General features: G+C 43.9%; 1 protein-coding gene across 6 annotated transcripts in view; it reads left to right on the forward strand.

Annotated features, from left to right (window-relative positions):
• Nucleotides 1–27,308, forward strand: part of ccser2a (coiled-coil serine-rich protein 2a) — a 42,076-nt gene that overhangs the window by 1,921 nt on the left and 12,847 nt on the right. For 3 of the 6 annotated variants that reach the window (XM_078104412.1, XM_078104413.1, XM_040178782.2), the window contains exons 2-9: nt 6,384–6,506; nt 10,218–11,731; nt 11,819–12,036; nt 21,658–21,751; nt 24,612–24,720; nt 24,814–24,997; nt 26,807–26,866; nt 26,991–27,128. In XM_078104412.1, the coding sequence (XP_077960538.1) occupies nt 10,261–11,731; nt 11,819–12,036; nt 21,658–21,751; nt 24,612–24,720; nt 24,814–24,997; nt 26,807–26,866; nt 26,991–27,128 (2,274 nt within the window). In that variant the 5' untranslated portion in view covers nt 6,384–6,506; nt 10,218–10,260. The remainder of the gene's footprint in view (nt 1–6,383; nt 6,507–10,217; nt 11,732–11,818; nt 12,037–21,657; nt 21,752–24,611; nt 24,721–24,813; nt 24,998–26,806; nt 26,867–26,990; nt 27,129–27,308) is intronic. The other 3 variants (XM_040178785.2, XM_040178786.2, XM_040178781.2) reach the window with 1 other exon arrangement.

Raw genomic sequence — 27,308 nt, forward strand, 5'->3', positions numbered from 1 at the left:
GCCAAGAGATAAGATGTCAAAGTGGACATGATGCTAAAATTGGCTACGTACAACACAGAAAAGTAATTTGAATGGCAATGCTGGAAATCATAGACTGAGGCCTTTCAAGCTGTTTGCATCCTTTACGTTGTAAGTGTTGTATTTAGTGTGCATTGTGGATATTTTAATTCATATCTAATTTATTCTAACACTAGGTTTTTTTGGCACGTGCTTGAACCTACTGACTATAGTTCCAAATCAATAGGGGATCTAGCTGACTACTTGGTACTTAACCCACTCTGAGATCGGGGCACTCGGGTCAATGCTTTGTGCATATAGTTTTTTTGCATGTTGACATGTGTTTGTGGTGTGCTTGATTTGACTTTTCCCTGATCCTCCCCGCTCTCTCTCTCTCTCTCTGTATGTGGCCTATCATCAGAGCCATACTTAGCCACGCTTATCACTTGCCTCGGCATGACCACAGATGTTTATGGGCTGCGGAATAGCTCGCTTTGTATCAGAGTGCAGACATTGGATCCAAGATTCACTGACCGAGTCAGAAGTAATTGAAGGGAGCTTCGGGCAAAAGAAGTCCTTCAGAGGTCAGGGAAATTCCATTTGAATAATAAAAAAAGGATTGGCAGGGGACAGTTCTCTATAATATATGTATATTATAGATTTACTCTTTGAATGTTATTTCATTCATTAATTTTACTTTACAATCGACTTTCATGTGTCTGTGGAATACTGTGTAGTATTGATGTTGCTACTGCTAGAAGTTTTAAAGGCAGCGATGAGAAATGCTGAATCAAACTACATCGTAAATATGTCAAATGGAGAAAAGCTTTTGATGATGACATGCTTGATTAAAAAAAAGTAATGTATCTTAAGCCTGTAGAGTTTAGGTGCTTTGGCATATTAAACCTTTTTGTTGAAACCTTTTTGCGAGGGTGTTACATTTAATATCTCCCTATTTACATTTTGATAGTGGCCCAATGGTACACTCCATTATATCAGTTTGTAGTTTGCATATGACTTTCTACAGAAAGCAGAACTATTTCACTATATGGAAAGAGTTGGATCTTTTTTTGCTGAAGATAGTGTGTTTGCACAGCAGACGTGCAGGATGGAACACAATGCAGGGTGGAAGCAGCAGATGTGTCATTATTGGCTCGATGACGACATGTATTGTTCAGACACAATGAGCAGTTGCTAAACCATTTGGCTATACCTACATATGTAATACAGATGTAATAAGACCCTTTTAATAAGATATAGGGCTCATTCATAACATTTCTGTAAGGGGGGAATGTTGTCCTGTCCTTTTTATAGTGAATTACGGTTATCATTTCGATTATTTGTGAAGGCTCATGCCGTTTCTTTAGGTGTTTCATTTTTGTGGAACCTTCATGTTAAATGTGAAGTGGATGTTTATTTTGGTTTCACGTAACAATCTTTGATTCAAAATGCACATGTTTCTAATGACATTAACAGTCACGTGCTTTGTTGGAGAATAATAATAATGTGAATCCTTTTAACCCACACAGGTGTATTTACTGATACGGGTACACAGACTTCTGTGCCTCATTGTGCAAACTTCCGTGTCTGCCTGATGTCTACCTGAGCGCAACTTTCAAATTTCCATTTATTTCCTGTTGTCGTCATTGTTTTCCATTGTGGGCAGTCACTCTGTGTGATGTTTGAACTTTTTTCTATACTCCGTGCAGATTGCGCAGATTAGCCCCACTAGATGTTTGCACGAGACAGATGAAATAAGTATGTCCCTGGTCTTCATGCAGTTCCTCCTTAGCTTCAGGTAATGTTCAGCATTTAGCACTGTACCAGGGCAGAGGGGTGTTCTCTTAAAACCTTCACGGCTCATGCAATAATCCTTTGAGACTTGGAGTCATGTGATATGGAATAGAGTCTTTATGTCCTTGGGATAGAGGCTTTCAGCAACGTTTCAGCTGAAAGCACAACACTGCTGAGTCATTCTCATCCCAGCTGAGCCGCTGCGATCCGTATAAATTTAAAATGGATGTTTCCTTCGACATGATGTTTTGTTCCCAGAACAAATTTTTCCTTCCAGCTTTATTGGGCACATTGCCCCTGTCTCATTATCAAAATTTCCATTTCCGTCTTGGTAAACACCCATTACTCATTGCTCTTGTCATGCTCAAAGGCAGAAAGTCTGTCCCAAATGTCTACGAGGCGGCCTGCACAGACCGGCAGTTGATATTCAAATGCTCTGTTTGCATGGCAGGCTCAGCCGCAGCAGCTATCATGAACCCATAACAAACTTCACCGTGCACTACAGCCTTTCTGGGGCTCGAAGCAATTCACACAGCAGGGTTTATCTGGCCGCGACCGCCGGATGGCTTCTGAGGTGAATAGGAAGGTTCCTCTATTGTATTTTAAATGGGTTCCCCTCCAGTTTCATCAGTTGACTAAATGTAATCTAATCCCTGTGAAAAAGGGAGCTCAAAGCTACGGCATCTGAATGTTAACCGCGTACCGTGGCCTTGTGTGATACGGCCTCAAGGCAGACTGTACACTAGCTGTTGTGAAGAAAACATGTGCTGGCTAAGAAAGTGATCCAGATGGGGTGGTGGGGGGCGGGGTGTTGTTGTAAATAAGCACTACGGGGTGAGTGGAATGGGAGGAGGCATAGGCAAAAAGGGAAGTCGGTCAGAGAAGAAGTAGCGGTGTGTTGTCCACTCATGGATGAATCCACCAGGAATTTGAAATCTGACCTCTGAAAGCCTCCTACCTCACCTCTCGGGACAGTCTGGTGCATAAACTGGACATGTTTCAGACAGAGTCACATGTCAGCGTTAAGAAAAGCCGTTGATGTCATTGTTCTGGTATCAAAGGGAGCTTTGGGGGGGAAGGCAGGCGGTCGCTGAGCTGGCCGTAACTGTACAAGTGACCGTGTGTGTGGTCGCGGGTTTTGTTCGCAAAATCATGTGAGGAAAATATGCTTATAAAGGATTTATTTTTCACTTAATTGCCTCCGGTTGGGGTGCATAATCCGTCACATGTGCTTGTACTTTTTTTTTTTTTTTAAAGCATGACATTTCATTTAGACTCAGTAACATGCGTCATTTAGTGTTTTTATGCTTTGGTTTGTTTTTGATAAATGACTGGAGATGATTTCCAGTGGGACAACTTGGCTTTGTTGGATGCCATCTAGATTACGTAAAACCTTTTGATAGTTTCAACGGTTTTATGATTACAGGCCAAAGTAAGCAATATTCTTGTATTTATACTCAGTCAATGGACTCCTGGGTAATAGGAAGCATCTGCTCTCACTGCTGATCCCACAGAGAACCAACGCTTTCAAGGTCTATGCGGCACTCAGCCATTTTCAACGTACTTGCGTGGTCTGAACCTCTAGACCAATATTGATTCACATTAGAACTAATAAGCCCAGTGCTCAAGATCAAAATAGCGTTCTGTGCCATCGTGTCCAGCTTGAAACCCCAATAAAACGGAGTGATTGATAAAGAAAAAAGAACATATAGAAAGAGACTTGAAGTGTTGGGCTAGGAGGCAGATCGTAGCGCGGCTTAAATACCAGTGACTATTGGACATTCGATATCTCGTCAGACAGAAGATCAATGGGTGCCGACTAAAACTCTTCACTAACACATTCATGAACTAAAGGGTTCGTCGGGTTTGTCTCTCCGCGCAGTTAGTTTTGAACCCTGTTACTGCTCTCTGTGTTATCTTGGTTGTTTGCTTGTAAATAGCATGTGTAAGGCAACCTTGTCAATCAGAAGGATAGAATGAGCAGCTTGTGCGGCTTCATGTCACGCCCATAGTTGCCCATATATAGTCTGTGGAACGCCCACAAATTAATATTCATCGATTGCGAAATCGTGACAAACACTGAGAGGAAAACGAAGAAACGTAACTTCACTCAGTGTGAAGTTGAAATGATCATTGGGAGGTGGAAAGGAGAAGTCAAATGCTTTTTGGAGGGGACAGTAAGCACCACTAATGCCAAAAAGACACTCGAGTGGCAAAAGGTTGCAGAGCAACGCTGCAGCCTCACAACCTCGGACCGGCCGAAATAAAGAAAAAATGCTCTGACATGAAAGTGGATGCAAAAAAGCGTTTAGCGCGCCATCGCCAAGGTGTGTCTGCCCCGGGGGGGGGGGGGGGGGGGGGGGGACACCGGAGCTGTCCCCTCTTGATGAGAGACTGGTGGCAAGGATTGGGGATCGGGGACAGGGTCTGGGCCAACATCGGCGTCAGGGGGTCGAGGCACGTTTGGAAGCTGTGCCACATTATGTAGCACAGCGCATGCCAGCACGAGTAAACAATAACCTCCCTCCGGTGCAGTCGAGGCAGCGCCATTTGCCCTTAAACAGGCCGATGGTGCGCTGCACTACAGCGCGAATCCTTCCATGTGCCACATCTTCTAAGAGCGCAAGATCAGACATTACGCGTCATTACGCATTGTGACGGCATCATGGCATTTTATTACCGTCCGTTTGATTAAATTCTGACAAGCAACAGCAGTGTTTTGAGGATGAATTGCATAACATGCCAATATTATTGCAGAACATATTTCACTTTCTTTTTGAAAATGTGTTAATTTGTATTTGTTTGTTTTACGCTGAACATCGATCAAACGGGTGTTCGTGTTATTTTTGAGAGGCAGTATTGGCATTTCATTTACACAACAGTCTAGTTTTACACACTTTACACACGTTTGCGTGTTTCTTGCGTTTGCCGACGGTTCTCATTTCACCCGTTTTTTGTGCGTACGCATGGGTCCGAGCTTGCGTGAAGGACCGCACATTTTTCCGTCAAGTTTGCTTTTTATAAATACCAATTATTGCGTAGAGAGCGGCGTACGCCTTCTTTTGTGCGTATGCAACGTTTATAAATGAGGCCCCTGGGCCGCTCCGACGGGGAAGATGATTTGATTCTTTCAAGTCCTGGCATGTCGTCTTCTGCTCAGACTCACACCTCAGGAGTGTTAATTCTTATGGATGCGGGAGGGTGGATGATGAGGGTGGATGATGAGGGTGGATGATGAGGGTGGATGCATCGTGACCAGTTGCTAGCATGACTCATTCTGTTTCCCAACTTTCTTTGTCACTACCTCGATTCCGTGCATATATCCTGAATAAATGCGGCACCACAAAAGGTAAATTAGTAGAAAATGATTTCAGTCTAGCATTAGCTCCAGTAACACCAATTAGATGCATTTTCTAACCGCTTTCTGAAGCAAAGAAACAAATGTAAAGCCAAAGTATTAGTGTTTTTGCCTCTGTCTTCGTCGGTGCTGATGTGGATCAGATTGGACTCCCTGGCGGGATTTACCGCATAAACTTACAAACGAGAGATATTGAGGAACTGGCCGTGATCGTATTGTTCTACTGCTCGCACTCTGCTGAAAGTGGTCGGATGATTGGAACCAGCACGCCGTCAACCATGAAATGAGTGGGGCAAATTGATCCTGGCATCGAATCTTTATGAGAACCACAACAATTTCCTCTTTGCTGGAGTGAGGAGCGATGGGCAGGGCCGGCTTGGCTATATCATCGCCTCTTGCGATCCTCGTGACATTACACGGCTGCACTGCACACTGAAACTGCTGAAAAGCTACTTGTTGGTTGTCTTTAGACGTTGTGGATAATTGACTAGCTTTATTTCCTACAAATAATCTCTTTTTGTACTGCCAATTAGTCTTAGTTGTGTTTCTTCTTTTAGTGTATTTTTTTTCCCCTAATACTACAATTTCTCCTCACCTCTCCGCTCCCCGTTGCAGCACACTGGCTGGGGCTCCTAAAAGATGCCCTATCAAATATTAAACGCACCCATAAAGGGTCTGTTCTCTCCACCCACACACCCATTTCACACACGTCACGTTAGACACACACACACGCGTAGGCACACATGCCCTGCAGAGCCAGGCAGAAGACTGAAGAGTGTCTCCCTGTTCCTGAGCTCTTTCCTTTAGGTGCTACCTTGCTCTTAGTTTAGGTGATGGAGGAAACAAGGGTGTAGCTTAGACTGCAGGATCAAGGCGATTGGACTAGTCACCATAAGTTCACTTCAGGTAATGTTTTGTCATCTGCTTTTCCGCGGCGCATCACGAGTCTATGTACGTCTACTGTAGTTGTTAATGTAGCCTTTGGCCACACCTTAACTGGCCTCCACTTCCCACTGCTCACTCAACAACACGGTGCTGGTCTCTGCCGTACTGACCACCAGTCAGTACACAGCATTGCCAAACCCACTGTGCCGTTTTCATCTCGTAGCATCGGGGGTCAGCCCGGCCCAGTATCGCTTTCGCTCAATACGCATTAGCCTAAAGCGTCAGTGTTGCTTTCCTCCCTGTCTCATTCTATTAGCCTGCTCTAATGGCACTCTGTTAATCTCTTCAGGGACACAGCTATGGCCCACCACTGCTCAGACCAGATGACGGGCCTGGTTATCACTCCACTGGGACACTGGACTCGGTCAATGAATGGAATTGAAGCTGCACTTTGGTTTAGATTCAGTAGGAGGTGAGGTGGTAATTTGGGCTGTATTTGATTGTCGAGTTCTCGTTTTAAAGTCTTCCTTCATTCTCAGATCAGAGGCTTTGAAGTAGCTATCATCAGGTCTAGAAATTATCTTTCAAAAGAATGCATCTGTACTGTGGTTGGTTAAAACAAGCCCTTGGATCTTCACAGAAGAGTATGAGACGTCTCAAATAGTGCTTGTGTGTGTGTGTGTGTGTGTGTGTCTGGGCGATCCTGTATAAGTGTGGAGCCAGCCGGATGATGAACTGGGCTCTCCAGAGAGGGGGTAATAGAACTATTGTTTGGTTCTATGAGGAACAGATTTACTGTGATAAACAGAGCTTTGGAGGCATGGAGGGAGGAAGTTGTACTATTTATGAAACGATGCCAGAAGAGAGTCTTCATCTTTTCTCGCTCACTCCAGGCATCCTCCCCTCCCCTCCCTTCCCTCCACGCATGGCCGTCTTCATTATGTGGGTTAACCGCTACGAGGGTTTGAATTGCTCAGATATCAGGATATTAAAAAAGGAAATTGCTCTTCCTAATTCTTGCTGAAGCTATGTTTTGTTTTTTTTCCAGCCTCTGCAGCTACAAGCAGCGATTCTATCAGTTACCACTCAAACAAAAACACACTTGATGTAAACTTTCAATTACTAAATTACCTAAACTATTGTTTTGTTGTTTTCTTCTTAAGAAAAATTGTTTTCGTTACATACACAATACATAGCATCCCATACTCCGGGGTTTCCACAGTCTGAAGGAAGTCGGAAGAAATTCTCAGCTTTCCAAATTGAACGAAGGGGAGTTACGTGTGAAAAGGCTGATGAGGCCTGACGTTCTGCTATTGAGAGGTGCTGAGACTTTGTAATGATTGAGAACTATGAGCACCGGGAAGTGGGGCTCTGGGGAAACACGGCAGAATGGGGGATTTTCTGTGTGTAGTAGAGCAGATCCATTCACGCGAAGCCCCGATGACCCAATAGATCATAGCCCCTCGACCTGTCACATCCTATCTGCATCCATCCCGTTGCTCTGGAAGAATGCATCTTTGTAGCGCGTGTGTGTGTGAAAGCTTTGCCACGGGGACTAATAAAGGTCCTTATTCTCGCAGAATCTCGTTTTTCAACTTTCCTGCGTCAGGTGCATTCTGTGTGGCCGTCCTCTCAGTCGGAAAAGGTTCAAAAAACCTCAGGGGCAGACAGACGGAAAGGTCCCACTCCCTGTCCGACGGAGAGGAAGAAAGACGTCGTCTCGCCTTTCTGCTCATCTCACACTCGGAGTCACTGCTGAGATGATCATATAAACGTCCAGCGGGTGATCTCTCGGTGGGAGCAGCCCGCCCGAGGCCTTGTCTCGCGGTATCTCCACTTTATCTAACAGTATCTATGTGCATCCCTGTACATTCGTCTTTCCTTTGTAATCCTTTTCATCCCCTTCTGCTGTCTTCCCGTCATTTTCTCTATCCTCCGTCTCCCTTGATGAGGAGGGAAACCGAGGCAAAAGCATCCACTCGCCAGGTGATGGTGGTTGTTGATCCCTGCCCTTTATCCCTTTTGGAAACAGAGGCAATCCCTAACACCACTGAGTCCTCTACGACTTTCTCTCCATGCAGTGTGCACAATTTGTTTTTTCGTTATGTTTTTATAATCAATCTTCATATTATAAAAACATAACACTTATTTGTAGAGATGTCATGTTTTGTTCCATATGCCGTGCGGGGGCACAAAAGGTTCATTGTTCTCCCTGGTAGACGTGGGTTCATTGTGAGCTGTTTGCTGGATGTTAGTGAAGCTCTAGGATATTTATTTACAGTACACTCCCCTGGAGGAGGGGGGGGGGGGGGGGGGGGTATAAGCGTTTGACAGATGGCCTGCTCGCTTTGCCGCTCTACCTCTGAATCTGCGTCAGTCAGTTAGAATGTTGTTGTCTGTGTGTGTGTGTGTGCTCCTCCTGAGCTACCCTTTGCATCTGTACAGGAGCATAGGAACTGGGCCACGTGTTTACCATAAGGTGTCTTTGTAGTACACAGTTACACAACCAGTCACTTCCTGAAATGTTGTCAGATTCTGTTTTACTGATTTAAAATAAGTTGTTTTATTTAGTTAAATGTCTTTCAAAAATGACAAAAAAAACTATTACAGGAAAACAATTAAAGCTGTAGGATTTCTTAAAGGACACATGGGAGAAAACCCCCAGCAGGACATCAGTGGCTGATGACCCAGATGAAAACCCGTTTGGCACAGCAGCGCGTGGATCCGCCACGCTGGATGTGAATGATAATTGAGAGGTTGTGGGGCCGTTCAAAGCAAAAAAAAAAAAAAAAAACCTGAATCAAATTGCAACCCATTAAACACACATAGACACATACTATACCCCACCTCCCCTCCATGCCCCCTCTGTCCCCGGGGCAAAAGAGGCTTTGGTTGTCGTGCCCTCACATGCTGACCTGATTTTGTGTGTTTATGAAGCGGATTAAAATGGTGGCATAGCCAGACTTCTATGGCCGTTGCGAGTGTGTCTCTTTGATCGTAGACGTGTGTGTTTGTGCATGGGAATGTGGGGCAGCGTGTAGTGTTTTTTTTTTTTTTTCAGATTAGGAGACTCACATAGTAGCACCCCTCCCCCACCCTTCCAAAAATGTGGTGGATTTCTTTTGCTCAAAGGATTAACTCACATGCCTGATCTACTGTGGACGAGCGGTTCTTAAAAACATCCATTAGCATTTGTGAATAATAACATTTAATGCAACAAAAACAAATTTTCCGCTGGGGGAAAAAGTCTACAGACACTTTTTAGTAACTGCTTTGCTCCCTTGTGCAGATGGATCACATTCTGCAAACTGCCACAGCCATCTGGATCTCAGCAACTTTTCCTATTCATAATCTTCCAGCAATAGCCAGATGGATGTAACACGCAGGTGCACCGCCAACACATGTACGCTTGTCACATGGCTGATTGGAACTGAATGAATTTCACCAGGAGTATGAAGGAAACGGGCCAGTGTTCCCCCTTTATTGGCTGCACATGTCGTACGTCCATTTACTGTTCGTAGTGCTGGCCTCCTTCCCAGCACTGGTTCATGCTGGTCCCCTGGGCCCCATCTCTTGGGCCATTCTTTTGTTGGCCAGGCGCGTTGGCGCCACAAAATCATGCGCCGGCTAAGGTCAGGTCATATGTGAGACTTCTTCTTCCATGATTTCCGGCGAATCACAACGTGGCCTCTTGGTGGTCAGTTTCCTGCACTGGATTTTTTTTTTCATAGTTTTGCTCTCTACTTTGAAAAGTACAGAAAAAAAATCCCGTTCGTCATGTGCAATTAAAATGTGTACAACCTGGGTCAAGACAGAATGGAATTGGCCATTATGCCTCTCACATTACCAAGTGAAAGCATCACGACCTTCCGTGACAAAGTCTCAAGTAACCCTGTAAGCTTGTCAGATTAATCCCTAATACTCCTCACAGTCGGCGATCTTTAAAAAGGAGACAGACACATGCAACCGCTGCTGAAGGTTGACCGGACAAGCCTTGGCATTACTACGGCTTATCTTGGGGGATTATTATAAAACTATTAGTGATAAGTGCATATGTTTACAATATGTCCGGCTGCTTTTACTAATGTGTGTTTACAACTTTATTCTTTCACTCGACCTGCAAAGGAACTTTTCGTGTCAAGTCAAATCATAGACTCTAATCCTCCCTTTTGTCTTTCCCCAGTTGAGTGTGATTTCATGCTCCTCCATGCCTTTGTTGGCATCTAATGGAAGAAAACGCACCAACCAAGTCTGCCATGGTATCTCGACTGCCGAAGTTTGGTGGACGCTCCTCAGCTGGTGGTGCTAGCCCTTTGTCGAATGGTTCCACACAGCCAGCCACCCTGACCCAGGATGCTAAGACCTCTCTCCCAGGAACACGGCCGAATGGTGTAATCCGAGCTTCTCCCTTTTCCCTTAAATTGAAGAGAGATAAGGGGACGAGCCCCACCGACCTGGCCAGCCCCGGAAATGGGCTTGAAGAAAAGGCTCAGTCAAAGCTTCCCTCATTGGCAAAGGAGGCAACAAATGACTCTCCGGCGACACCCAAGATGCGGAGGTCAGGTGCTTTGATGGTGGCCGTCTCCAGTCCCAAAGCCATCCCGAAGCAGTCCTTGAAGATGAGTCCCAAAGCCGGGGCCAAGCTAGGCCAAAGCCCACTGAACGGAGGTCCTAAAATGAGCCAAAACGGCTCCAGCATTCCTGCTCGATCAGGGTCAGAGTCCCGCCTTGTGCGGCCACGGTTTGACTCCACCTCCCCCAGGAGTAGCTCTCAAGACAGTCTGTCCCACTCCAGTGATAGCCTGAAGACCTCGGCCCAGGACAACATGGTGCGGTCAAACAGCTTCACTCACTTTAAGCAGATTCCGTCGCCCAGCAGCCAGCCTATAGCACGGTCCTTCTCCTTTAACCGGGCCGTGGAGCTTGCCAAACCTCTGGCAAACACTCAGCTCCGGCCTCCCCGGAGTAGCTACCTCAAACCCCCTCAGCTGAGCAACGGTAGACTGAGTCTAGGACCCGCAGGCCTGAACGGCAGCCTTGGAGGTTCAGGAGGTCTGAACGGCAGCCTTGGAGGTTCAGGAGGTCTTGGTGGAGGACTCGGTGGACTTCTCTACAGACCTCCTTCGGCTGCCTCCTCTCTGCCCACCCTCTCGATCCCCCCGGCACCCAACACTCCCAGCTCTTTGAGGAAGCCGCTGCTCCCTAGTTGTGTCCTGAACAAATCACTGGGCGGTAGTGGGGGGGCTTTGGGCTTCAGGCTCGCTCGTTCTGGGCAGGCCAAGGAGCAGCAGAAGAGTCCTTTTCCTGGACGGGTCAAGGGGGATACCGCCCCTTCGGCTGCCCCCGAATCTGCAGGGCTGTTAGCGATAGCAATAGACATGGAGCGGACCGGCAAGGCCAACAAATCCGACTTGCAGAGTGACAGCGATGGAAGCTCCGGAGCAGGAAAAGGAGGAGGGAGCGGTGGTCTTAGGAAGAGCTCCGGTCAGACAGCAGGCGAGACTCTGGAGGACATGTCCTTATCTTCTGCCTCATCCCTGGACCTAGGCGACACCAGTGAAGAGTTTCTAGATGACTTTGTGGGGGACGTGTTCATGGACGGGGACCTGCCCGATAACAGAAAAACTGGCAGCACTCCGACCCGCCTACACAGCTTTCTCCTTGAGACCCTGGACTGGGACTCTATGGATTTGGCTGGTAAAAAGAAAATAGGGTTTGCAAGAAAATTGTAATGTGTTCCATTTGTGTCAGTTGTTCAGCTCAGCATTTATGTATCTTCCGCAGGCCATAAAGAAGAAAGCAGCCCTATGCAGGACTCCCAGGGACCACTGGTGTTGTCCTCAGAGCAGAGTGACAGCCTTCAGGCTTCCTCTGTGGAGCTGTCGCCTTCAAACAGCTCTGGTGGGACCTACATGTGGGACGAGGATGGTCTGGAGCCCCTTGGGCGGCCTGGGGCACGTTCATGTGACGGCTATTCAGAGGATTCGGAGCTCAACAGCATGGTGAGTCCTAGATTTCAACTTGATTGGATATGTTTTAGATTAATGCTGAATTTTGGGCGGTTGATATGTTTTGATGTGAAATAAGAAAGTAAGCACTCTTACCAAAAGCCCCAGGGTCTGTTTGCTTTGGAATTACCTGCCAGCGGACATTTTAAATCACTTAAACCTTTTTTAGAGACTCCCATTATGGGATGTTTTTTTTATTTTTTTTTTTATTGTCTGTTTATGGTTTTGTTTTTTTGCTTTGCTCTTTATCTGTATATATTTTTTATTGTTTGGTCTTTTATCTTATCCCTTAGTGTGCCTCTTGTGCTTGTTTGGCCTTGCTGTTGTATCATTGCATTGTATCCTGTTTTGCTTTACAAAAGTAGTTTGTAAGGTCTGTTGTTTTTAAGGTGCTGTATGCATAAAGTATTCCCACTGCAGACAAGAGATCAAGCATAAGAACGATTAGCTCAAGGGTGGCCTGTGGTACCCATTTTCAAAAGATATAACCTACTTTTGTTAGCTTTCGGAGCCAAACCTAGATTTCCCTCAATCACACTGTATCGCTAGTATCTTATTACATATGATATTACGGTATTTGTATCCATACAGAAATATATATCTGTATTAGTATTAGCAGTATTATGCAATTCTCACATCCATCCTTCTTCTATTTTTAGAGTAGTTGAACTTTGTAAAAGTGTTAACTTTGGAAACTCATTCATTTAGTAGGTTTAGCAGCTCTACAGGGCGCATATGTATATTGTGCTTGTAGACCCGGTTACCACCAGAGGCCTTTTCAGCACAGCACACTCGCTGTGCATGGTTTTGTCCAGTAAGCAGTTCCGCTTTTAAAATAATTGCTCGTTCCTTCTACAATTAGGGATTAAACAGGCAGAACAAAGACTGAAAAGGAAAGCAAAACCGTCTCCGAGGTTTTCTGCCGACTCTCACTGGTGGTTTCATGCCAAGGCCTCTCTCTCTCTCTCTCTTTAAGAACGCTGACCTGGTCCCCCGACTGCATGTTAATAGCCTCGCTGGCCTCCACTTTGGTTCTCTGTATTCCTGTACCACAGCACCTGATCTCTGGCATGTGTAAAGAGCTTAAAATGAGCTGGATTAGAAGAGATATAATAAGCTCTGTTTGTTAACTGCTTTTACCATGTGATGTTGACGGAGGTGGTAAAGAGAGCAGAGAATAATAGATGGGCAGATGAGATCCTGAAGGGGGCTATGAGCGGCATAGGCTTTTTCTGACAACCTTTCAGTGGGTGAATTTCTATCCATATAATGATGTGAGGGTGTGTGTGTGTATGTGTGTGTATGGGAGAAGAGAGTGACACACAATACACAGCATGATTATTTCTGTGAATTATCCAGCAAATAACCTCGTCTGCGTCCCCTCAAGGTTTAGTAATGCGGAACAGGAAATCTGTGTGTGTGTGTGTAAATCTTTTCAGAATTACATAATTGGGGAATAATCCTACACGGTTATTAGAGATTTGAATCAGTCCTAGAAGAAGAATCTTCTACTGACTGTGTAATAATTGGTTCAGTTCAGTTCACAGCATGTCGACGCTAGGCTGTTAAATAATACATTGTAATATCACGTCATCTGGTAATTAAAACGATTGCGCAAAGAAGTGGGTGATTGAACAGATGCAAAGTCCAAATCCATTGCTGCTTTTATTCTTCTGCAATGAATCTGCCAGAGGGCGACGAGTCTGCGATAAGGATGCGTATGTCCTGTGAGTGTAACTGGAGAGTGTTATTGCATCAGTGGCGCCATCACTCACACACCTTAGGCCACTGCAACGACGTCCAACACTTCAGTGGAGAAAGGAATCACAGCAATTTTGCGGCTCTAAAAGAAACGTCCAATTACCTTCAGGGTATGTTGACTGCTCCCGGTATAGTTCCGCTGAGCATATGCAGCGTGGACAGCAACATCTTTAAGTGTTGTACTGTTCTCCGTTCAGAGAAGAAGGGAATGGTATCATTCCTTGCCGTAAAAGATGGAACGGTTTGTTGTTGAGAGTAAAGCGGATACAAGTAGAACCTGAAAGAGAGGAGAGCGACCTACTGGAGGGACTGATTGCTGATGTGTGAAAATCAGCTGTAAAGGGAGTGGGCCTTTTGATATTTCTAACTGAGCTATTTGATTAGAGGAAATGAGCCCACTTACTGTAATTGAATGCACTAATCTCTCCATGCCCCCCCCCATTCTGTGGTTTTTCTTCTGTGTGTCTCACTCCTTCTCATATTCCCTGAGTTCACTGATTAGATATTTCCTTGCAATGAGCAGGAGAAAAAAAAGCTGTGTCCAAAATGATCTCTAATACCTTTGTGTTTCACCCTGATGCAATATCAATGAACAAGCTGAGGCATCAAACAATGTATCATTGATTTTGTTTGTATTTGAACAAAATGTTTGTAGTTTGCCTGGGAAACTGTTCCACCTCAGAATTAGATGCTGTAGAAATAGAAATGCAGGGTAATTGGGCCCAATTTAGTTCTTTTTGAAAAGCAAGTCACGCTTGAAGCAACAATAACAATAAACCCCCTTAAGAAGAACTGGCTGTTTTCAGCCTTTGTGTAAGCTAAACCCTTCCCTGCGACGGGATGAGAGGATACGATATCCAGCAGGTTTAGTGTGCACTGCCCGCAGTGGCATGCTCAGTCCACTTGGAGGCGCTGTGCATCCTTAAGACAACACAACGTGTGTGTGTGTGTGTGTGTGTGTGTGTGTGTGTGTGTGTGTGTGTGTGTGTGTGTGTGTGTGTGTGTGTGTGTGTGTGTGTGTGTGTGTGTGTGTGTGTGTGTGTGTGTGTGTGTGTGTGTGTGTGTGTGTGTGTGTGTGTGTGTGTGTGTCAGTATTTCTCTGGCCATATATGTCTCTATCAGCATTCTTATTCTTCTGCCTCACAATCAAGGTGCGGGCTACCTGAGCGGATAATAACATTCCCACGATGCAACGTTGAGCTTGATGCCGTAGCAGCGTTACAAAGTTGGCATTATGAAACAGGGGCACACTTCTCAGTGACTGTTAATGTTTTCCAGGCCTCGCTGCAATTTATCATTGCAACAGCAATTTAAGCCACGGGCACGTTTCTGTATTTCAAGTTTGAAGTATTTTTGAGTACCCTGTTCACTGCAAAGCTAGAGCTCAAATAGAAGGAAAGGTGCTCTGTGGTATTTGCGTGGGGGTGGATGCAATAATGGCAACGCCTGTGCGGTGAACTACAATCGAGTACAATACCTCTGCAGTACATAGAGCCTGTGTGAATCCTATGATATTCAATTTCTCTTTAAGTGTCTGAAGGATGGAAATCGTACCGCTTCATACAGCTAATCCTTACTGTCCCCTCTGTGTTTGCCTCAACGCAAGGAGAATATTATGGAATGAGTTTGATACAACACAATTAGCATTGACCAGATTAATCAACCACATTAACATCCTCAATTGTTGTATGCATTGCAGGGTTATTGTATTGTATTGCTCTATATAAGCATCCCCGTCTTCACAAGACTTCAAACCCTACAATTGCCTTTCAACCGACAAATAGTCCAACTAACTTTTACTGTAAGTTCCTTGAGGTTTCTGTTATTCAAGTTAGTACAGTTCCCTTTGAGTTCCAGCCCAGTGTCCCTCCTCGCAGCATGAAGCCTTGCATGGAAAACTCCAGAATGTTTCCCTTTTGCGTTTTCAGAATTCTGCCAGTTTTGATCCCTTCTGCTCTTGGATAATCCTCTACTTCTCGCCTTTGCTTCCTCAAAGCCACAAAGTTACAACTGCCTCTTATACCCGATTTATTTATTTTTCCTGTAATTTTTATTCTGTTTTTTGGGGGGTTGAGACAGGTCAGTTCATTAGTGTTAAATTAGTGAGGTACTTAAGCCTTTTGTCTGCAGAGTACTTAGCCAGTTATGGAACATGCTGCCAGTGAACCGGCTCCGCTGTTGCATTAATGAGGCTTAATAGCTCACCTGCTCGTGTTTGTGTGGATTTTAAATTGACAGCGGCAGCCCTTTTCAGATAAACAGTGTTGTTTGTGAATTTGTTTTTGAAGCACTCGGTGCTTTTAACAGACCATCGTACACAACTTGTGACAACTGCGGTCTGAGTCATTCACAGAATTACAGCCTACGTGTCCTAGCGTTCTCCATTATGACTTCTTATACTCTCCGACCACAGTCGTGACTGTAATTTTGCTATTCATCATTACCAAGCTGCTTTTTATAACCACTTTGTCTCTCAACAGGGCCCGTCACATAGTTTAATTCTTAAATTGGCTGCGTATTGGTCCCTTGTGGTAGATAACGGCAGTAATAAATGAGCTGATTCCTAACATGCACAACCACTTCTTACAGAAAGATTTGCTCGATTCCGTATATTCGGATTATGGACTATATTTTACTTGCGGTTACTTGACTGGCCATTCTAGGTTGTGAATTGAATATAAAATCATTTTAAAAAAATGTTTATCCAGACAAAGAAAACCTGTCAATCTTTTTTTTGGAGAGACTTACACATTGAAAGATTCCAATACAATTTAACATCAAATATACAAATAAAAGATCAAATGCATGGAGCATAAAGATCTCAACATCTCCCTCCCATGCTCATCGCAATATAAAGTGAGGACAAAATGAAACTACTTGTATTACATTTTAACACGAGTGGAAGTTTGAATGGGCAGCATGAAACACAACAGAGAGAAAGGAGATGGGCATTTATCACAATACGTCTCTTGTAGGGGTGTAACGGCACACAGGAGTCACAATACAATGCCAAGTTTGCTACGCTGGAAAAAAAACAACATACTCTTGCATAAGAATCTGTTTTCTTTTCCTTTGATTTGAGCAGACAGTGGTGCGAGTCTCGGGGACGGAGATCTTCCTCTTGCTGGGAGAAGTCTGAGAATTTTGCCCCCCGGCAAATTTGGTGTAGAGTTTTCATGACAGAAATGAGGAACTTTCAAACACTTGTGTACTAGTCTGCACAAACACTGAACAACCACTACCCCAAGGGGGAAAAGGTCACAACAAGCTGTGAATCTGAAAAGCATCTCTTATACTATGGAATAGAAAATACGGTTTCGAGGGTTTTTACTGTGAATCATTATAAAAATTAGCCAAAGTCGAAACGGAAGAGTGATATTTTCAATCCAAAAATACTGTTTTTAATATCTGTGTTTTCCTTCAGGAGCCCATCATTGGGATTCATTATTTGGCTGTTTGGACTGCCACCAATTTCTCAAACACCCAATTATTGCTCTAAGACCAGTAAGATATTTGCGGTGGGTGTACTGAATTATCCTTGATTTAACTCATCTCACAAAGGTTTCATTCAGTTGTACCACAGAACAATCACAATTGTTTTTTGTTTTTTTTTACTACCTACAGTTAGACAGACCGGGACAATCAATGTTTTTCCTGAAAACAATCTTAGTTCAGGAACAGGGAAAAAAAAAAGAGTTGGGTAAATGGATTACAATGACATCTGGAAATGATTGGGGTAGAGGACATATCCTCCATCAAAACCACCCGCGGGTCCCAAGTCATAGTATAAGAACTTATCCTGTCGAGTAGGGGGGCTAATGTCACACAGGAGACACACACACACACACACACAGCAGCGGAGCACATCAGCCCCAAACACATTCAATTCCTATATAAAGACATCGCATGAGCAATCGCCTATAGCATTTCTGTGTTTTTCAGCGCATTATTTTGCGATGTGTTTGACCTTCAGAAAGTTAATGATCCTGGGATAAAAATTGTTGGATGTTGATTTCTTGTTCTCGTCTCGGATAGTCGCTCAACTGAGAGCGACTTTACACACCAAATGAAAGGTACCGGGATGAATACAGCGGCTTGCTTCCTGTAAGACAAAAGAGAAAAGACGGAGACATGTGTGAAGTGTCTAAGCACTTCTATTTAGCCTTTATTTATCTGAAACACTTATTAACGCTAAGGTTTTATTTTTATGTAAGGGTTTTGAACAGAGAATGAGCTGCTTTTTTTGCCCTTCTGGCTGATAGTGGGCCGTGACACTAATATACATTCAGCCCACGATTATCAAGCATCTACTTGAGATCCCCAAAAGATCCTCTGAAAAGAAAGCAACGGGCAGAATCGAAGAACCTGGAATGAGCTTCCTAATTTGCTCCTCAAATCTGCTGCGCAGGCACTCGGGCCACACTGTGAAGAAAAGGGGGGGGGGGGGGGGTGTTCCGAATCAGAACTTTCCCCGGTGAGTTTGGAGGTTTTAATCTGTGTTTGATCCATCTGTGTTTGCTGGAAGATCCATCCGATACGGCGGGATCAGAGTGCGCCATGAAACCCGAGCACGCTGGAAGACCGCTCATGCTGCAGGGTTTTTGGATAACCAATCCGAGATGGAATTGGAAATATGTGTGCCATGTGTCAAATTCCTATACTCCTACAAGGCAAATCATTATTCCTTTAGCGAGAACGAGCTCAACGGCTACAACTTAATTGGCTCAAAGCTGCTGCTGAGATGCTTATCAAGAACGGTGCACAACAGATATCGACTTTGCGGTCAAGTCCAAGGGTCCGCGGCTCGCGCAATTACTTTTTATTCCTGATTTAAAGTTTAATATAGCTTTTACACATGGAAGCGGTAGGAGCGCAGGGTCACTTTAGCGGGGAGAGATCAAACATCTCGCTCGGAGCAAATTGTTGTGCTCATTTTTTTTTAGGTTTGCACAATTATGTGTAAATAAAACTGATTAGACTATAGTATGTGTATCAATGCAGTATTCATTTTGGCAGATATTTTTGATTTAGTCTTAGTCTTTAGACGAAAATGGATATTAGTTTTAGTCACATTTTAGTCATTTAAATCCTCCTTAGTTTTAGTCATTAGTTTTAGTCTAGTTTTAGTCACATTTAATATCCTTATTAAACTCCTTTCTTCCCTTCTCAGGCCCAGGGCCCCCCTGTGTTGTGTCTACAGCTGCACAATAGTCTAGCTTGCAGTACTTGGTTGTCCATTACATGTCCCTCCTAGGACAGGTCTATAGCAGGGGGTGGGAAACGTTTTGACTCGCGGGCCACAATGGGTTGTAAAATGTGACGGAGGAGCCGGGCCAAGAACAAATGGTTGAAGTGTTTGTGTGAGCTAATTAAATGACATGAGAAAAATCATTACATGAAAGGATTTGGATTTTAACAAATAGCAAAGCATTTATTTGCAAGGCAATTTAATAAATTGGCAAAGGTGTAACAACTTCATGAGGACCAGGGATCTAAACGCAACACTTTGTTGTCTTGTCTGTTTACTTGCAATGCTTTTCACACGTCCACCGGAAACTTCATGGTCCTTTATTGTTTCCACTGTCCCAACAAACGAGACCCCTTCACGTCCTACAATCGGTGCAATACATTATTTTCTTGGCTTCAGAACCTGCAATGAGTGTATTATGTTAGACGTGTTTGGAGGAGCCTGTAACGGAGGGTTTCATCCAGCCGAGGAAACGCTGCCTGCCGTCGCCAGAGAACAGAGCAGAAATGTCCGACAGTCTGTTAAACGGGTCTTCATGTTTCTGTGAAGCAGCGCGGCTTCAGCCTGCTAACAGTCAGCTAACCCGAGACAGCTGAGCTAAACTAACGAAGCCACATTCAAACTCGCCGAAGCATAAAATAGTCGTCGCGGTCCGTAGTCGGTGCACAAGAAGCACCGATGTGAGCGCGTGTTCTGGGTTCGTGGATGACGTCATCATGACGCGTTAATAACTTTGCCTGTTAGGTGCGTGCGATTTTAGGGGGAAAAAGTATTGTAACTTCGTCAACAACCAACATGTTCGTCTCGTTAACGAAAGTTAGAATAGATTTAGTCATAGTTTTTATTTTTTTAAGATCGTTTTCGTCACGTCTTAGTCATGGAAAAAAGGTTGGTTAACGAATTTCGTCATAGTTTTCGTCGACGAAATTAACACTGTATCAATGCCCAAGAAGTCCACACTGGATTTCATATTCATACATCAAAGTATATAATTGAATTGAAATCACTGCTGCTTTCTACACTATTCATTCCATTGAGTCTTTTTGGAGGCTTTTTCCAATGTGAGTGTTTTTCCACTTGCACACCTAAGTGTATGATTTCACGCAAAGCTGTGATCTTCGTCAAACAGTCTGGCAAAAAAAAGGCCCAGTGTAGACACGGATGGAAAGTTGTGTTTTGTTGAAAGTTTTGCTGCTGTTGTGCGGCTGGCGTACAGTTCACAGTGTCAGACAGCTGAAGACATCCACAGTTGAAAGTGTGTGGGAGGAAAGGTGAGATTGCGATTTTGTAGCAAATTCGGTGCTAACGTTTACCGTGTGAGTTATAAAGTTTGAAAAAAAAGTAAATGGGATGGGGAGGAAAGCGAGACATAGATCTGAGGACCGTAAGGTAGAGAGACGGAATAAATCCGGCGAGACGGGGTTGAGTCGTCAGACATCAAAAGATCCCACCCACATTTTGGGTGACAGTATTTGCATGGCTCCAGGAGTGTGTGTGTGTGTGTGTGTGTGTGTGTGTGTGTGTGTTGTTTATTCTTTTCTCTTCGTCATTCCTTTTCAGGCAGTTGTCGAGCAACACATGAGATTCCCTATAATGAGTAATTTAATGCTTGTGTCTTTTAGTCAAAGCCCTGTCAATTTAGTTCCACGAAGCGCAAAATTGCCTTGAAAAATATAGCTTTGAACTATTGATTCAGTCCTTCACTTTTGGGTATGCTTTGAATTATTTGGCAGACAACAGCGCGTCAGTTAGAGTAACTGCATATTCTGAGTCTATAATGAGAAGTGTTTTTGTGAGCTTTTCAAAGTGTTCCGTGTTATCATTCACTATTGAGTGTTATTTTCCAGAAGACAGTTTGTGTTATCTGCCAATGTATGCAATAATCTGAGCTTCTGCAGTCAGAGGATCATGTCAAGTGGTATCAGTTTCCAACCCTTCACAAATTGTTATTGCTAATGACATATTTAATAAATGATAAGTAATTAAAACATTAATAAATAGAACAATCAATGCTCAATTGACATAATGTAATTTTAAACACCATGCATAATAAATGCAAGAGTTCACCATGGCATGAAATTATGAGATTTCCAGCTCTTTGCAAACCCTGTTCATTTGTATAGCCACCAAATTCTCCCAGCCGAGAATGAACAGTGTATCACAGCGATAAACCTTTTGTGTGCTAAAATTGACTAACAACAGAAAGCCCTTTGGCACCGTCGAAAGAGTCTGCTAATACCAGGCCAACGACAGAAGGTCCCTGATTTATGTGTTCATCTATCTATGGCTAATTGCATGATTTTTGGGGTAACATTTATGTGCAAACACACTACTTTTCAAACCATTATAATTCATGTGGTTGCAAAGCTGTATTATTCGCAGGAAAAAGCTCCCACTGCGTATTTGTGCATTATGTGTTATTTTTGTTGTCTTACAGAACCTGCACAGATATGCATGTGTCTGGCCCCTGGGCTCTAGATATTTCTATCCCTGCATTTTGTTTTACAACCAGAGGCAAAATGATATGACTAATGCACCCATAATGTGCCTATAATGTTATCTAATGCCTCACAATGAAGCAATTGTTACAATTTTGTGGTTTTAAGGATGTCCTGAACAACCTGGAACCTCCGGGAAGTGGAGACTTGGACGACGATGACCTCATGCTTGATGTGGACCTGCCAGAGGATGGATTGCATGGTCAGAGCGCGCACACACACACACACACACACTAATTGGAGTTTTACTACACTGGATTTCAATCTTTGAGCTTATTCTATGGTTAAGTGAAAATGCTACAGTCTAATTGCTGGGATGTTGTCCATTATTTTCTTAAAAGTGGAAACCTTTAGCAGAACTGTTCCCATCATAGTTGTAAATTAATGCATTACCAAGGTCTTCACATTCTATTCCAAGCAATATCCTTTTATGTCAAATAATGGCCGGAAAAAATTGAATCCTAAGGGGAATAGCTACCTCTGCTACCTCCATTAACATCTTTATACCTTTATATAGACACCTTGCTGTCCATTATGTGCTGTTACTCTTCTAAAATTGTGTTTCTGAAGAGTTATTTAATTACAACTCAACCACTGCCACACAACTGGCCTTTAATGACAGATGAAGCAGTATTGGGTCAGCTGTCTGGCTCTGTTTATATGAACAGATGAACAGACACTCGGGTACAGTGCCGGCACATTCATAGCGCATATACACAGGCTCCGTGGGAGCGGACATCACATCTGATTGCCTTGACAACAGCGATATGGTGTTTACATGAATATTTTTATCAAATCATTATCTTACTATTCCACATACCACCCCCCTCATCTAGATGCCATATCTTTTTTAGCCTGGGAGTTTTCGGTCATCCATTTTCCTTTTGTAAATGTAATCGTTCATCTCAATGAAACCATGTAGGTTAACGCCTATTTATCGGATCAAATTATTAACGCATAATATTGGTGTTGACAGTGGTATCTATTCATTAGATAGCTTTTGTCACATATTTGAGAGCGGGGAAGAACGGTTGTGGAAAATGTACTGTATCTTAATTTGTTATAAACCATAAGGAATTCAAGGAAGTGAAGTCAGTCCTGAAGGCAGCACTATATTAATAACACCAATTTACTGGCATACTGCATGTAGGCCTCATTCAAGCCTATAGATGGTCACGTTGGGAATTGAACACGCAGTCTCACAGATGCCTGTCCAGGGTATACCCGGTCCCTCACCCGATGCTGGCTGGGATTAACTAAGAAGAAGCCGTATAGAAGATCAGTTCCACCTTCTATCAGGCCCCTAAACATTCAGCTTCTCTTAAGTGTTTCAGAGGCCTTTTATTTACCTTTGTGGTCATATTCGTGGATGTTGATTTGTTGTGCTGTTAAGAGGCATGTCTAACATCAAGTCTTGCCTCAGTAATGCAAACTACATCTTCCGGGATGACCCTGGAGTTAGATTATTAGTTCTCTAAAACGGCTTCAGCGACAGAAATGGAACATTTTAACCTTGACTTTGTTACGATCTCTAGCAGGCCTCTTGTACTAGACAGCATTTATTTTTAAGTGCACTTAATAAACCTTCAACTCGGTATACATTAGCGAGGCAGAGCTGCAGCCCTGCTATCATTCTCTAGTCTGTAAACAGAGCTCTCCTTGTTTCAGAGAGAAGGAGACAGTGAGAGAGGAGGAGAAATTCTCCAGAGGAATGTGAATTGGAGTGTGTCCCTTCCTCCTCCTTTTTGGGAAGCGGACATATTTATAGCGCTCTCTGCCGTGGCCCGAGCTAGTCATGAGAGTCGGAGAGAAACCAAGACGGGTTGCAGAGTCCAGTTGGACCCAGCTCACGGGGGTCCCTCCCTCCCTGCCCCCTGTCAAACCCTGACTCTCGCACAGAGGGGGAGAAGAGAAGAGGGGTTTACAACAAATAGAAGGGGCATAATGTGAGGCCCCGGCTTCTTTGCCTCGCCTGCCTAAGCCGGCGACTTTCTAGCTTGGACACAAACTAGTCACCTTGGCCGCTCTCTCACCACCACCGCCGCAGTCCTTCCTCCCCAGCTCCGGTTTCTAGGGAGTTCCCAGAAAAACAAGGCTGCCAACAAAGACCGAGGCGGGCAGGCCGGGAACTTGAGTAGATTTTCCCTTTGCTGGCCCTTTTGACTGCTCCACAGCCGTCTGGACGAGGAGACGTCTTCTCTCCACTCTCTTCGTTTCTCTGCCTGTTGTGGATCCTCTCTTTTTTTTTTTTTATCAAGTTGGAATATATTTCTGTTGATCTTTCACTGGGCTTTTTCTGAGCAGAGAAAGAGTTGGGGGTACTGGTGTTTCCTGGAATGTTCAGAATAGAGCAGCCCGTCTACTCCTGTGCTATGTGGTAAAGTATTTGAACTACTAATGCTACCACTGCTACAGTAACTGAATCGGGGGATTTCAATTTTCCAATGTTCCTTCTTTCTATTTCACCGTTTTCCATCAATCAAAAGATGATCTGGAATATAAAAAGTCAAGGGTCTTTTTGATTTCCTGGGGGTTGCGCTCTGTTAGTTGTCAATTTATGTTGCGGCCGCGGTTCATTTCACAGCTACGTGCTATTGAGTGTCCTTTTACCTTCTTGAAAATGACATCGCCTCTCACCTTGTGGGAGAGCATGTGTTTGTGAGAAAGTTGAGAGGTGGACCCGTCTCGATTTATATGCAGATATTGTAGAATGGAAAATCTGAGATATACAGGGCAGCAATCATCAACATAAGATATGAAAAACTGACTCGCAGTGTCGCACTTTGTGTATTTGTGTATGGTGGTAATAATAAACAAACCGGCAGATAAAAATAAAGCAAAACCAATCATATCTTTTGCAGAATACTGCTTTTCTCAAACCGCAAACATGTACTATTTTCACTTTCCGCAAAAAATGACCGCGGAACTGGAACACAGCATACCCCAAACTCTGGTCACCTGCATTCCAGGTCAGATGGCACAGTGTATATGATCTTTTATGTTTCAGACATGCACGTGCTTCTTTACTCTGACTAATCAAGCGCTAAATTTTTCCCATACAGACGCTGACGGGATGTCCCACTTTGAGCGCTCAGACAGAGCTGGTCGGCAGGGGCAGCGTCGTAGACACCTTCGCTGGAGTGGACCCGATCTCTTCTACAACAATAGCAGGTTGTTTACGCAATCAGTGTTGCCTGATAAGCAGTAAAGTGTAGAAATGTCAAAAGTAAAAAGTATTGTTTTATGTGACTGTCTCTCTCTCAGGCCTCATGTCGTCCAGCACTACGATGGTGTAAAGGTTTCAAGGATCCCTCCTCGGCCTGTCCCATCCGAGGACCGAGGGCCGAGTGACTACAAGGCCATGCTGGATGAGCTCACACTCAAGCACATGACTCAAGACTGCAGCTCGCTGAAGAGTCAGCTGCTCAGGCTGAAAACATTACTCCAGGTTTGTTTGAGCCCCAGTCGCAAAAAACACATGTTTTTGTTCTGTATGCAGTGTCGGTCTCAGGACATGTTTGTCCTTCTGATCACCCTCGAGTCACATACAGAACATTACATTTCGTTACATTACAGGTAATTTACCTGACACTTTTATCCAAAACGACTTGCATTGCATCTTTAACCCAGGGCTTTTTTTTTAAGCCAGGGCTCGAACCGGCAACCTTGCGGTTGTCGGTGCACCCTCTCTACCCATGCGCCACCGTAGAACATGTTGCCTACCCCGAGCTTTTACTTTGGTGGTATAACTAGTTCTAGTATTCAAGAACTAGTCTAATTTCAGCTGCTGTTATGTATATTAAATGCAGCTTTGTTTTAGTTTGCTTGACTGATGTAATAATTAAATAAATAATTAATAAAGTTTGTCTGAAGTACAACGTGTCACTGTCCTCAGGTGTCAAACTGAGCTAAGTTCTAGTTTTATTTTTAACGTGGTTCCACATAAAGCATTCAGATGTTTTTATGTGTTTATTAAGCCCTCTCATCAGAATGCTGCTGCCCTTTATTCAAACAAACAAGTGAAGACAGAGGCCTCCTTTTCTTCAAATGCACATTGATGTGATGTTTGCGTGCATTTGTGATCTCATGTTTGCATATTATTATGCGTACATGAATAGAAATATATATCTGTGCTTATGTGACAATGATTGAACTAAATAGAAGTTTGTCAGTCTTAAAAATTCCTTTTTAACGGCAAGAGTAGCGGGTGACAGGGAAGGAGGGGAGAGAAATGAAAGATGTCAACGTCTCTCATTTGAGATGAACGCACGAAAACACACACTCCTTCAAAATACACAAGCGCATCGCTGAAAATCCTCAGAGCTACTTAAAACCAAATCATTTGGAATGCTTCGACTAAGTTTACCCGTAGCAACTTGGTGATGTTTGCACAGTTAAATCAAGTGTCTCACTGCAATTAGTCAGGCTTGTGTTGGATAGCCTCAAGAGGGAAAACGTGTCCGTCTCCCTATTAGTAACTCGTCTATAAATGAGCCTCAAGCCTTGTTGAATCCTAATTGATCTTTGCTATATTTCACAGTCAGTCATATAGTAACTACATTATTTCTGTCGTGAATACGCAGCAGGTGGAATGTGGTGTTGAAATGAAGTGTATTTTTCAAGATTAAATACATATCCACTTTTTTAATTCATTTTTATAATTAATATAAACTTTAAACTCACTGTAAATTAAATTCCTTCAAGTGACTCTTGGCCTAAAATATGCAATTTCCCCAAAAATGTTCAGCTCAGATAACTTTCATTTCTCATTTACACCAAATTCTTAATCAAACAGCAATTGGTAAAATAACGGAAAGAATGGAATTAGGAGTATTTTATTACATGTTCTGTCTATACGAGATGCAGTGTTGGGCCTGCTTTGGAAAAAGAAATCCAGCGTCCAGACATTTTTCTGTTGTATATGAGGAAATCAACGTATTGTAAGTTTACATCACCACTGCGCCTCAGGTAGCATGCACCGTGGGCTGACAGTTCAGGGTCAGCACAGTATACGTGCTTCAGACTAAAGTTCTTCCACCGTAGCGAAATACTGCTCTTGAGGCATGCCAAAGGCAATTGTCATCGATCCGGCTCACCTTGTTCTGTGTGTGTGTGTGTGTGTGTGTGTGTGTGTGTGTGTGTGTGTGTGTGTGTGTGTGTGTGTGTGTGTGTGTGTGTGTGTGTGTGTGTGTGTGTGTGTGTGTGTGTGTGTGTGTGTGTGTGTGTGTGTGTGTGTGTGTGTGTGTGTGTGTTCTAGCTTGAGGATACTGAATCTCCAGTTCCCGAAGAGATCGAAGACAATACCACTGTATCGCAGGTGCAAAACTTTTCATCAGTGATTGATTTAATGTGCTGCCAAAGTGCCAAATTATTATTTTTTTTAATTCCCCTCTTTCTTGCTGCGCCACGGCAGTTTACCGCGTGTTTGCCTGTGTTTTCAGTCGGAGGAGCTGATCAAGGAAGTGCAGTTGCTCCGCGAGGAACTGGGGAGTCGAGACAAAACCATTGCTCAGCTCACGTTGCAGTGTCAACAGCTGCAGCAGCTGCAACAACAACAACAACATCAGCGGGAACAAATGGTGAGGTGGTGTGAGCAGGACTAACACGCGGGCAAAGTATGAAAAGGAGAGTGTGTTCTATCTATAACCAGCTGAAGGCCGTAGTCTGACAAACATTCTGAACACTGTTATGATGCAGAGCAGTTGCTGGCTGAGCACCACGTGCTGCTGTTGTTTCGCTCTGGCTTTTTCTTTGGCGGG

This window comes from Gasterosteus aculeatus, chromosome 6 (genome assembly GCF_964276395.1).
Source record: "Gasterosteus aculeatus chromosome 6, fGasAcu3.hap1.1, whole genome shotgun sequence".
In the NCBI taxonomy this organism is placed as follows: domain Eukaryota; kingdom Metazoa; phylum Chordata; class Actinopteri; order Perciformes; family Gasterosteidae; genus Gasterosteus; species Gasterosteus aculeatus.